The following is a 13,019-nucleotide window of genomic DNA, read 5'->3' on the forward strand; positions in this document are numbered from 1 at the left end:
GGTTTGTAGTTAAAAATCTGTCCTGGTACCAAATGTCTGCAGGTTTGAACTCCGCAAGGGTTTGGGATTATTATCACCATTAACCTGAGGTTGTTGTTCCTGTCAAATGTATCCTGTCAGTTACTTTGAATAAAAGAGTTAGGTAATAACAGAGTTGCAAAGTACAGAAAGGGAGAGTTCAGTTAGTATTGTCATGTACACCACTCTAAAACAGCTATTGTGTTTGGTTAGCTGTTTGGGGACAAATTTTCTCTGTATGACCAAGTATTGTTTACACAACAGGGGGTTGTGTATGTATTGTATCATGTTCTTTGTACTATAAAGACATTTTTTTGTGTGAGTTATTTTGATTTGTTTTTCATTTTAGTTTTAATGTTTGGACTGCAATGATTGCCATTATTAGTTGAATTTTATTTGGTAATGCATTGTTGTGTCTGGCAAGTGCTTTAATATTAGAAAAACTAGTCTAGATCATATAGTTACTGGTCTTTTTACAGTGGCAAGAAAAGTATGTGAACCCTTTATAATTAGCTGTTTTCTGCATGATTTGCTCATAAAATGTGATATCATCTTCATTGAAGTCACAAGTACAGACAAAACACAATGTGCTTAAGCTAAGAACACACAAAAAATTATAATATTTAATGTCTTTATTTACCATTAAACATTAACTGTGCTGTGTAAATGGTGAATCCCCAGGCTAAAGATGACAACAACCAAAAAAAAAAAAAATGTATTCGAGCCAGGAGTTGTCAAACCTGGCATCCAATTAATGAAATAAAAATGCACTCAAATATTTTGTGTTTGCTATTCACAAGAAACATCTACTGACATGGATATCCATCTTGACATCCGTATTTCGGGACTCGTATTTTGAAATGACATAGAATTAGCTTATTTAGAATGCTCCATATTTATGTATTTACCAAATTAAGCTTTTATAGCCTATATTCATCAGACAGAGGATTTTATTTTGTATTATTATTCACAAGAACGTTTGAGACATGATTTATGTGCTGCAGGGCACGTTTCTATATAGGTGCATTTTTAGAACACTTTTTATCTAATCAAAATAACAAAATATTAATTGAAGTGAGTAAAAAAAAAATATGGTTGAATATTGTCAAATATTATCTGGTATCCAATTAATGAAATTAAATTGGAGGTGTTGGTTAGAGCTACTTTGACTTATAAAAGCACTAAAATATTTTGAGTTTGCTATTCACAAGAAGCATCTGCTGACATGGACCATGTCTTGCAAAAAAGAGATTTCAGAAGACTTACGATCAAGAAGTGTTACTTTGCATATAGCAGGAAAGGGTTATTAAGTAATCTTGAAGAACTTAGATATTCATCTGTCCACAGTTAGACACATTTTCAAATGGAGACGATTTAGTACTGTGGCTACTCACCCTAGAAGTGGCCATCCAGCCACTGACTTGGATAACTTAGAGGGCACACCACCACAGAATGCTCAATGAGGAAAAAAGAACCTTAGAGTGATGGCTATAGATTTGAAGGAACCATTGGAACCAGTTAAAATCTCTGTTCATGAGTCTACAATACTGAAAACATTAAACAAGCATTGTGTCCATGGCAGCACACCACGAAGGAAGCCATTGCTTTCCAACAAAAACATTTCTGTGCACCTAAAGTTCACCAAAGACCACCTTGACACTCGACAATGCTACTGGGAATTTTTTTTTGGACTGTTGAAACTAAGGTTGAACTGTTTGGGAAGAACATGCAGCACTACGTATGGTGTAAAAAGGGCTCTCTCACACCAACATGATAACATCATCCCAACTGTGAAGTGGAGGAAGCATCATAGTTTGGGGCTGCTTCGGGGCCTGGGCCATTTGCCATCATCGAGGGAAAAGTGAATTCCCAAGTTTTTAAGATATCCTACAAGATAAGATCAGGGTTGCTGTGCACCAGCTGAAGCTCAGTACAAGTTGAGTGATGCAGCAGGACAATGACCCTAAACATCGAAGTAAATACACTACAGAATTGCTTCAAAAAATAAAATCCACCTTTTGGAGTGGCCCAGTCAGAGCCCAGACCTTAACCCAATAGAGATGCTGTGAAATGACCTCAAGGGAACAGTTCACACCAGACATCCTATGAATATGTCTGAGCTGAAGCAGTTATGTAAGGAAGAACGGTCCACAATCCTTTATGAACGTTGTGCAGATTTAATCAGCAGCTACTGGAAACGGTTGGTTGAGGTTAATGCTGCCAAAGGAGGATTGGCCAGTTATTAAATCCTTGGGTTCACTTTCTTTTCCCACAGCACTGTGAATGTTTAATGGTATGTGTTCAAAAAGACATAAAATATTATAATTATTTGTGTTGTTAGCTTAAGCACATTGTGTTTTACTTGTAACTTTGATCAAGATGAGACTTACATTACATTTATGCATTTGGCAGACGCTTTTATCCAAAGCGACTTATAGTGCACTTATTACAGGGACAATCCCCCCAGAGCAACCTGGAGTTAAGTGCCTTGCTCAAGGACACAATTGTGGTGGCCGTGGGGATCGAACCAGCGACCTTCTGATTAACAGTTATGTGCTTTAGTCCACTACGCCACCACCACTCCGAGTTCACATTTAATGACCAATTAATGCAGAAAACTAACTAATTCCAAAGGGTTCACATACTTCTTCTTGCCACTGTACTTTATATTTATTTAACTGCTCTTTGTTCCATTTATGCTGTTGTGTTTTGTACGGTTTTATATATTTTTTTGTGGCAATTTGCAGTGCGTGTGAATGTCAGTGCACCGTAACGTGAAACTCTAAGGCTTCTTTTGATTCCTGCAGCCTGACTCAGGCCACGGTTGGTATTAATTTACCCATCGCCATGGTTACAGGACTTTTGGTCACTTGAGATTGGAGTGTTTCGAAAGTGTCCATAAATACCTGACATTGTCAGTTTTGTTTAACTCAATACATGCATGCCTGTGCGTAGCTCATTGACATTCTTTTTATGGGTTCATGGGAAAAAGTAGAAAACTGCCTTTAAAAATGTTGTATATTGTCAATAAAATCACCAGTAAACTATGCTGAGAATTCTAGACTAGACTAGAGTTTGTGCTCATCTAGTGTGACATTGTTGCATTGTTGTTGTTTTCCTCTCTAGATTTTCATGTTTAAATGTCAAGCACCCATATCTCCAAATCCATATCTGGACCAAATGACGTTGCACTGAAAATCCAGTTTGTTGTCTGTTGTTCGTGCACAAACACAACACCATTTTAAAGCATTGACCTTGTGAAATTCTGGTCATCACAGAAGATGACCAGATCTTCTGTTTATTTCGGGGCAGTGGTGGCTCAGTGGTTGAGGCTCAGGGTTACTGACCAGAAGGTCGGGGGTTCAAGCCCCAGCACCACCAAGATGCCACTGTTGGGCCCTTGAGCAAGGCACTTAATTCCAGGTTGCTCTGGGGGGATTGTCCCTGTAATAAGTGCACTGTAAGTCGCTTTGGATAAAAGCGTCTGCCAAATGCATAAATGTAAATGTAAATTGATGTATCTCCACATAGATGAAGTGGGTCAAACTTACACGAGATGGTGATATGATGATTACAGGAACTAACAGGAAGTTCACAAACCTTAGATCTCTCAATAATGAAATAGTATATAAAATGGAGGTTGGAGCTAATGAGAGATCATGTCAAAATATGACTCCCCTAGATGAATGATTCATAAATACTGGATCATATTAAAGCTGTAGACATAATGCCATACTTCCTTGTGTGTCTCTGTTTAATAATCACTGCTTGTGGCTGTGGTTTCTCTTCGTGTGTATGTTATTAATGCATTGTGGGAGGCTGACTCATTCAGGCTATGTTTATAGAGGGTTTAATAATGCTAGAGAGGCGGTGCTGTCAATTACTGACACTGGCTCATCCAAACTCCGTATGAATATGTTGTAAATGTGCCACTCAAAAGTCAAGTCCTTTTTATTTGTATAGCGCAGTTCACAACACTCATCGTTTCAAAGCAGCTTTACAGAAAATCGCGCATTAAAAATGTTTTAACTGTAATATAGTAAAGTCTTAGTGTTCATTTTGTAGTATGATTGTAAATTGTGTATGATAATTGTATTTAGAACCCCTGTGAACAAGCTGAAGGCGACTGTGGCAAGGAATGCAAAGCTCCATAAGATGTTGGTTAATGGAGAAAAATATAATTGGGATAAACCAGGCTCACTGTGGGGGCCAGTTCTCCAGCATGAATGCAATGCCAAAATTAGTTCATTATGTTCAGTGCAGGTAATGATTTAAGATTAGTTCAGCAGATGGATCAGTTCATCCTCTGAAGTCCATCGTAATAGACTGAAGTGACGTCTGGCTCGCACCGGCTGCATTTAGTCATCATAACTCAGAGACACGTTGCAGTGGAGTCCGACACCAAGCAGGAACGGAGCTGGATCTGGCCAGGTCTAGTTACCTCGGGATATGAATTTATGCAGATATATAGATCATGATAATGTTTCTGGTTCCAGCAGACCTAACTAAAGCAGCCTAATTGTGAGTTGATGGATAAACTAAGTGTATGCCTGGCTAAATAGATGAGTCTTTAGTCTAGACTTAAACTGAGTGAGTGTGTCTGCGTCCGGAACAGTGTTAGGGAGACTATTCCATAGTTTAGGAGCCAAATAGGAAAAGGATCTATCTCCATTTGTGGATTTTGATATTGTAGGAACTATTAACAAGACAGAATTTTGTGATCATAATGAACGTGATGGAATATAGCATGTCAGAAGTACTGCGGAGCTAGACCATTCAAAGCTTTGTATGTAGTTAACAGAATTTTTAAATGAATACAAAATGTAACTTGTAGCCAATGTAACGATGAAAAAATGGGGTTAATATGATCATATTTCTTGGTTTTAGTCAGCACTCTGGCTGCTGCATTTTAAACCAATTGAAGTTTACTTATTGAACTTACTGGACATCCTCCCAGTAAAGCATTACAATAATCTAGTCTTGAGGTCATGAATGCATGAATCAGTTTTTGGCATCAGCAACAGAGAGCATGTGTCGTAACAGCGATAGTTCTGAGGTGGAGGAATGCTGTTCTACAAACATTGGAAATTTGATTTTCAAAGGACAGATTGGTATCAAATATAACAACCAAGATCTTAACTGTAGAAGATAATGTAGGATCCATCGAGAGTCAAATTATATTTTAGCAGCTTATTTTTAGAGCTTGTTGGTCCAATAATTAGCACACCTGTTTTTTTTTTTTTTTTACATTTACATTACATTTATGCATTTGGCAGATGCTTTTATCCAAAGCGACTTACAGTGCCCTTATTACAGGGACAATCCCCCCGGAGCAACCTGGAGTTAAGTGCCTTGCTCAAGGACACAACGGTGGTGGCTGTGGGGATCGAACCAGCCACCTTCTGATTAACAGTTATGTGCTTTAGCCCACTACGCCACCACCACTCCATCAACATTGCATACAACAGAGTTCAGTTAGTTTATCGTTAGTTTGACATGTTCAAGCTGCATCCACCATTTTTAAATTTTAGGTATTAGAATTTAGAATTGTGAATTTTACATTGGGTTTAGAAGAAATATAAAGTTGGGTATCATTGGCATAACAGTGGAAACTTATACCATGATTCCTGATAATATCTCACAGGGGAAGCATGTATAAGGAGAAAAACAGAGGTCCTAAAACTGATCTCTGTTTCATTCCATACTTAACCTTTGTTTGATTTGACAATTCCTCGTTTACACCTACTAATTGGTAGCGATCTGATAAATAGGACCTAAACAGTGCTAATGCAAGTCCGCTAATGCCAACATAAGTCTCCTGCCTATTCAAGAGTATGTTGTGATCTATTGTGTCGAATGCAGCACTAAGATCTAAAAGCACTAGAAGGGAAATGCAGTCACGATCAGATGATATGAGCAAGTCATTTGTTACTCTGATAAGTGCATTCTATGTCCTGTAATGGGGCCTAAATCCTGACTGAAATTGTTCATATATACTATTTCTCTGTAGTAGGGCTGGACGATATTGACAAAATTGATATCACGATACAATATAATTCAGATATCGATATGAACAATATGAGGCTTTTATATTGTTTATATCGATATCTGAATTATATTGTATCGACCAAAATTAAGAAATATATCGTGATATCAATTTAAAAAAACTGCCAAAAACGCCCACAACGGATGTCTGTACCTACAAACTTCTGAAAAATGAATTTGCCAAGTCTATGAAAACTCCTCCTATCAAAATATATAATATTTAAGAAATAAAAACTGTACAAATACATTAATGTTCACCTTTTATTTGCACTTAGCCTTAATACAAACAAGACATGTCAAATAAACAAACTCACCTTTGTCAATTATTAATATTTTTAACTTGAAACTACAGCACAGGCTGATTATATTTATAGATTGAAACAAAGGTTCTTCAGATAGGATAAAGAATATTAAAGTGCTCAGAGTTGTTGCAGAAAACAGACAAAAAAGAGTGAGCAACAACAAAAACTTACTGGGGCAGGGACATTGTTGAGGGTTGCTTGCCAGATTGCACCAAAAAAGTATAACATTAGGCAGAAAAAGTATAAATCTGAAACTAGGGGTGTTTCGTATCTTATCTGGCAACCCTGAGCATGTTAACCACTTGTGGAGATGCATTAGGTCCCAATGCAAGTTAACTGAAATATCCAATGAAAAAAATAATAAAAACGCTTTTACGATAAATGAGGCCACATTAAACCATGTGTAGGGCCTGATCTGGCCTGTGGGCCGTATATTGCCCATGACTGCTCTAGAGGTTTCTGGCAAGAAATACAAGCTGGTCTACATTATCTGGCTTCAAAGATGCCCTTTTACATGTGACAATGTTGCCACCTGTACAACCCCATCTGAGGGTTGCCCCCCTAAAAATATAATTAAAAACCACGCTGCACATTGTAAAAAATATTATGATATATACTTAAAATAACTAAGTAGTAAAAAAATGCCGAAACATTTTGATAACCCCCTCCTTTGTACCACAGTGGTTTGGTCCACTGCCTGCTTTCCCCTTTTTACGTCACCTACACATACAAGTCCAGTGGAGTTCGAATTTCTTCTTTAATTGTGGAACTCCAAGTAGGCTTTTAGTGGCAAGGCTATTTTATTCACTTTAAGCATCGGATGAAGTGATTTATTTTCTCTTAAATACAGATGATTCTGAGTCATTAATAAATTAGTCATGACAAAAAATGTATGATAACCAATGTATTTTTTCATGAGTCCGCTACGTTAGTGATTATATCGTTACCTAGCTTGTTTGGTAGCTTGTTTGTGAACTGATATTAGCCTAATATTGTAGATCTACTGTTGTTTTGGGTTTTGCTCAATATGATGTTACGTGGCAGATCAGTGGGGTGGCTGCAGTTGAATATCTAAGTAAGAGACCCCTCTGTCCCCGACAAAACATAAAATATTATGGAGGATATATAGGACAAAAGATAATTTTAAAATTATAATATGACCACGTTGTGAAATAAGTCTTCTATGTACACATCCTATAGATGTACAAATTTGGCTCTATTTGTGTCCCTTTCAAAAATTGCCATGTCACGCACATAGCCAATTGTGTTCTGCTATTTCTGCTCTGCTTGAATACAATGAACTGATGGCTACCCCCTGAACGTTAGTCAGTGGCAAATGCTGTAATGTAGCCTATCGAAATATCAGAAATGTGTTAAAAATCTTATCACAGATATTGGGAAAAAAATTATATCATGATACATATTGATATTGAACTATTGTCCTGCCCTACTCTGTAGAAATGAACATAGTTGGGAAAACACCACCATTTCTATTATTTTCTACATAAATTATAGATTTGAAATCAGGATCAAGCTATGGCTTCTTAAGCGGTTTGATAACTGCAATTTTAAAGTATCCTTAGGACATGTCCTAAGGACATGTCCTAAGGATAGCGGGGAGTTAATAATATTAAGAAGAGCTTCTAAGATTACAGGGAATACCTCTTTTAAGAGCTTTGTTGGTATTGGATCTAACATGCATGTTGTGGCTTTTGATGTTTCGATAAGTTTTGTTAGCTCTTCGTGACCTATGACAGTGAAGGATTGAAGTTGCTCATGAGGAAAATTATGAGATACTGTTTTCTGAGGTGCTCTTACAGTTGATTGGATAGTTCCAATTTTATTTCTGATTATTTCAATATTTTCAATAAATAAATCCTGGAAGTCATTACTATTGTGCTGCAATGGAATATCTGGTTCAGTTGATGCTTTGTTCCTAACCAATTTAGCCACAGTACTGATTAAACACCTAGGATTTTTATGGTTATTTTCTATGAGTTTGTTAAAATATGCAAAGCAGTTACTAATAGACCAATTCTAGAATATGTGCCTTTTAGGAAATGTATGTCTTGCTTCCTGTTTTGTGCCAAAATCCTAATTCATCACAACACCAGATCCTAAATCAGAAGTTAGTAATTAGATCACAGTGAACCTGATCATATAATATTGTCTCACTCTGTTTACAGGTGGCTTTGCCTTTGTGTATGAAGCCCAGGATTTGGGCAGCAGTAAGGACTATGCCCTCAAGGTATGATGTTGTCTTCACACAGAAAGTGATTTACATAGTCTCATGACAACTCGTAATAATTTGTGTGAGATGGTGAATTGTGAGATCTAGTATGACTTGGCTTGTTCAACAATGTACAACATTTATTCCCATAGTGTGAGTGGAATGATTAATCGAAATAAAATTGAAATCGCAATATGACGTAGTGCGATTACAATACTGCAAAGGTATAAAATTATAGAATGTTTTCTAATCTGCATTCCGACATTCAACATTGGTTGAGTAATGTTGTTGGGGTGAGTCTAATCATGTCTCTTAAAACAAACAGGAATTTTTATACTGTCACATATACACCATGCATTAAGATGCATTTTCGGTGATCGGAACGCAATCGGATTGAACTTGACCATATAAAATGACATATGTAAATAAACCAAAGACCCATTATGATCAGATCGTGGCCGGATAACTGAAACCTCATTCAGAGGTGGTCAGGATTCTGACAGCATTCAAAGAATCATTACGCTTCAATGCGCTTCAAGTCCTCGTGGTGGTGTAGCGACTCACCTAAATCCGGGTTGCGGAGGACGAATCGCCATTGCCTCCATGCCTGAGACCGTCAATCCACACATCTTATCACGTGGCTTGTTAAGCACGTTACCACGGAGACAAGGTGTGTGTGGAGGCCCACGCTATTCTCCACGGCATCCACGCACAACTCGCCACGCGCCCCACGAGAGCAAGAACCACACATTATAGCAACCAAGAGGAGGTTACCCCATGTGAATCTACCCTCCCTAGCAACCGGGCCAATTTGGTTGCTTAGGAGACCTGGCTGGATTCAATCAGCATGCTCTGGATTTGAACTCACAACTCCAGGTGTGGTAGTCAACGTAATACTCGCTGAGCTACCAAAGACCCCGGCCTGTCATATATCATATTTTAGTGATTTGCTAAAACACAGATTATTTTTAATTATGACAGCCTCTGATGTAATATGTAAGTTGCAATTTTGTGTGGGTAACTTTGATCGGATCTCTATCCGATCACACTGGAGATGCATTTGATTGCAAGGTGTAAATACAATCCAGCTAAAGAATATCCAGATACTATCTGGAAATAAAATGCATGTTAATGCAAGGTGTAAAGGGGGCCAGTTTTTTTTTTTATATTACTTGCCTTGCCTATGAATGGCTTACTTATAGTTTTCTATGCATATTAAGCTGAGATATAAGACAGTATTTTAATATTGAAAAAGTTGCATACTTCAGCTTTAATAAATAAGAAGTCTACATGCACTGCTTGCTGTGCTTTCTGTATGTCAGCAGCTGTGTTCTCTGTATTGTATTTACACATACTCAAAGCTTGCATGAGGCTAATGAGCGCTCTTGATTCACTTATTACCCTACTATCCAAATCCAAAGTAACCTCATGGTTGGAAGAGTGGATGAGAGCATTTCTCTGCATTAAAAGGCATTATTAACCGCACTTCAGACAGAAACATCTTCCTTTAGTGTTCCACCAAAATAAAAGTTTCCACCAAAAATAAAGGCTAGCTATGCTGCATGCCGGTTAAGAAAATGTTACATAAATACAGTACTGTTTTATAATAAAAATTATTATTATTGTTGTAGTTATTGTTAATATAATACAAACATACACTATATTTCCATACTAACTTATTATTGGGTTCTAATAAATAACAATGAAAAGTCGGCTGGGACCATATCAAAATAATTGCAATTATTATAATTAAAGACCTACCAAGCAAAGGAAATGTCCATGAAAAAATCTGGTTACTAATTTCATATTTTTGTATGCAATACAATTGACTGATTTGTGCCATCAACCTGTAATATGCTTTCCTCGTCTTGATTTGTAGGTGGTTAGACTTTATGGTTGGGGATTAAACTTGGGAAGAATCATTATAACATTATTATTATTTTTCTCTATGGGAGTAAAGGTCGTATGTTTTTGTACAAGCCAACTCATACATGGTACTAATTATATAACTTGACCTGAGACTGGGTTGCTATTACAGTTCATCTCAATGGATTCAATGTGTACTGTTATTATCTGTGTCACAAGTTTTTAATATCAGATGAAGACCAATATGCAGCGCATGCCAGAATCCACTATCTTTGAAGCATATTTTACTGGATTGTGCTGGTTTTATGGAAATTATTTTACTTGGCAAATACTTTAAGTGATTTTTAACAAAGTCAACCATGAATCAGTTTTAGAGTGATTATTGAAAATAAATGTTAAAAACCTTTTTATTACCTTTTAACATATTTTCACTTGTTTTTCACCATGAAAATAGCCATGAAAGCTGGCATGACATAAAATCAAGAACTAACTAACTAACTTATTATCTGTGTTAATTGAGTCATCAAGACACTACATTAAGTCATAATGATAGGAGCCGTGCTGATTTTAAATTGTATTTTTGCAGAGGCTTCTCTCCAATGAAGAGGAAAAGAACAAAGCCATCATTCAGGAAGTTTGCTTCATGGTAAGAATGAAAAATGTTTTATTTAATTTTACATATACCAATCAGCCACAACATTAAAACCACCTGCCAAATATGCCCCCAAAACAGCACCAACCCGCATTTGTGAGTGGTAATCTTAGTTACCGTAGACTTTGTCTGGCCATTCTCTGTTGACCTCTCTCATCAACAAGACATTTCCATCTGCAGAACTGCCGTTCACTGGATGTTTTTTTGTTTTGTTTTTGCCACCATTCTGAGTAAATTCTAGAGACTAGATATTGTGTTTGAAAATCCCAGGAGATCAGCAGTTACAGAAATACTCAAACCAGCCCATCTGGCACCAACAATCATGCCACGCTCCAAATCACTGAGATCACATTTTTCCTCATTCTGTTAGTTGATGTGAACATTAACTGAAGCTCCTGACCCGTATCTGCATGATTGTATGCACTGCACTGCTGCCACACAATTGGCTGATTAGATAATCACATGGATGATTGTTGGTGCCAGATGGGCTGGTTTGAGTATTTCTGTAACTGCTGATCTCCTGGGATTTTCACACACAACAGTCTCTAGAATTTACTCCGAATGGTGCCAAAAACATCCAGTGAGGGGCCGTTCTATTTGTTCTTTTCTATTTGTCTTTTTTTTTTTTTTTTTTTTTTTAACATATATTTGTCATGTATTACATTCATAGGACATAAAATGTATTAACCAAGAAGGGTCTCTTTATTCATAGTTTCATAGCTTTGTCTTCGCTGATACCTGCTGCAATGACTGAGAGTGTTTTACTTTTAGAAACGAGACCAAGCCAAGTTTTGTATTACTTTTGAATGTTACTGTGTCTACTTAAAAATAAATGTAATAAATTATACACGGTCAAAACATTTAATAGTTTTGGAGTATTCAATAAATAAGGGCATAAAAGCAAGCTTAAATGCCGGTACATCCCGAGTCCCGACTGCTTTATGTAAACGAAGTAGAGACTGCTAGTTTTGTAAATTCAGGAATCAATTTATTGTCATTGAGCATTTACACATGTACAAGAGATAATAATATTTTACTAAAGGGCCGAGACAGAACAGTAGATCACATACAAAGCCTAAAGCTGGCCATCACTCATCTGTATTACTCCAGTTTTTTTTTTATTGACAATTTGTTTAACAATAGGATATTTATCCATACAGTTCCTTGGTTTATCTTAAAAGACGTGATCAGAATACATCCAGCTGAATGTTTTTATTTTCTTACTAAGTGCCTGATGTATAGATTATAGCGCTGTACAACTGGTTACCATTTAAAAATCCAAACAACCAGTTTATGAAATATATAAACTTGATAGTTTATACCAAACTTAAAATACTACACTAATCTTTACGTGGTATTTAGTAATACTCTTTCTCCTACTGCACCGGCAGATGAACTGTTTTGATCTGTGTCTCCAGACAAGATGGTGCTTGTCGTGACGACATCGGAATACTATCTAAATAGGATGCCAGATATTCTTCGCTGTGCTCTGAGCTGACACTTGACTCTTTACATGTGCTTTTTGTAGAAAAAGCTGTCTGGTCATCCTAATGTTGTGCAGTTCTGCTCTGCCGCGTCCATCAGTAAAGAAGATTCGGACACAGGCCAGGCCGAGTTCCTCATTCTCACTGAACTCTGTAGAGGTACACACACACACACACACACACACGCTTTTTTAAAGATACGTTTGTCTGATGCCGAAATATTAGGGCTGTCAATGGATTAAAATAATTAACTGTGATTAGTCTGGGATTGTTGGTTCTCTTATTCCAGAAATAACATTGAAAATAATATTTTTTTTTAATATGGAAGTAGATAAATGTGTTAGCTGCGTTAAATAATTTGAACATTGTTACAAATGTTTAATTCATCTCAAAAGTTAGCATGGTAACTTTGGCAGATCTTA

General features: G+C 36.9%; 1 protein-coding gene across 3 annotated transcripts in view; it reads left to right on the top strand.

Moving 5' to 3' along the window:
- Positions 1 to 13,019, top strand: part of LOC127632135 (cyclin-G-associated kinase-like) — a 63,358-nt gene that overhangs the window by 4,046 nt on the left and 46,293 nt on the right. For all 3 annotated transcript variants that reach the window (XM_052110690.1, XM_052110712.1, XM_052110702.1), the window contains exons 2-4: positions 8,552 to 8,613; positions 11,048 to 11,107; positions 12,642 to 12,756. In XM_052110690.1, the coding sequence (XP_051966650.1) occupies positions 8,552 to 8,613; positions 11,048 to 11,107; positions 12,642 to 12,756 (237 nt within the window). The remainder of the gene's footprint in view (positions 1 to 8,551; positions 8,614 to 11,047; positions 11,108 to 12,641; positions 12,757 to 13,019) is intronic.

Source organism: Xyrauchen texanus, chromosome 3 (assembly GCF_025860055.1).
Source record: "Xyrauchen texanus isolate HMW12.3.18 chromosome 3, RBS_HiC_50CHRs, whole genome shotgun sequence".
Classification (NCBI taxonomy): domain Eukaryota; kingdom Metazoa; phylum Chordata; class Actinopteri; order Cypriniformes; family Catostomidae; genus Xyrauchen; species Xyrauchen texanus.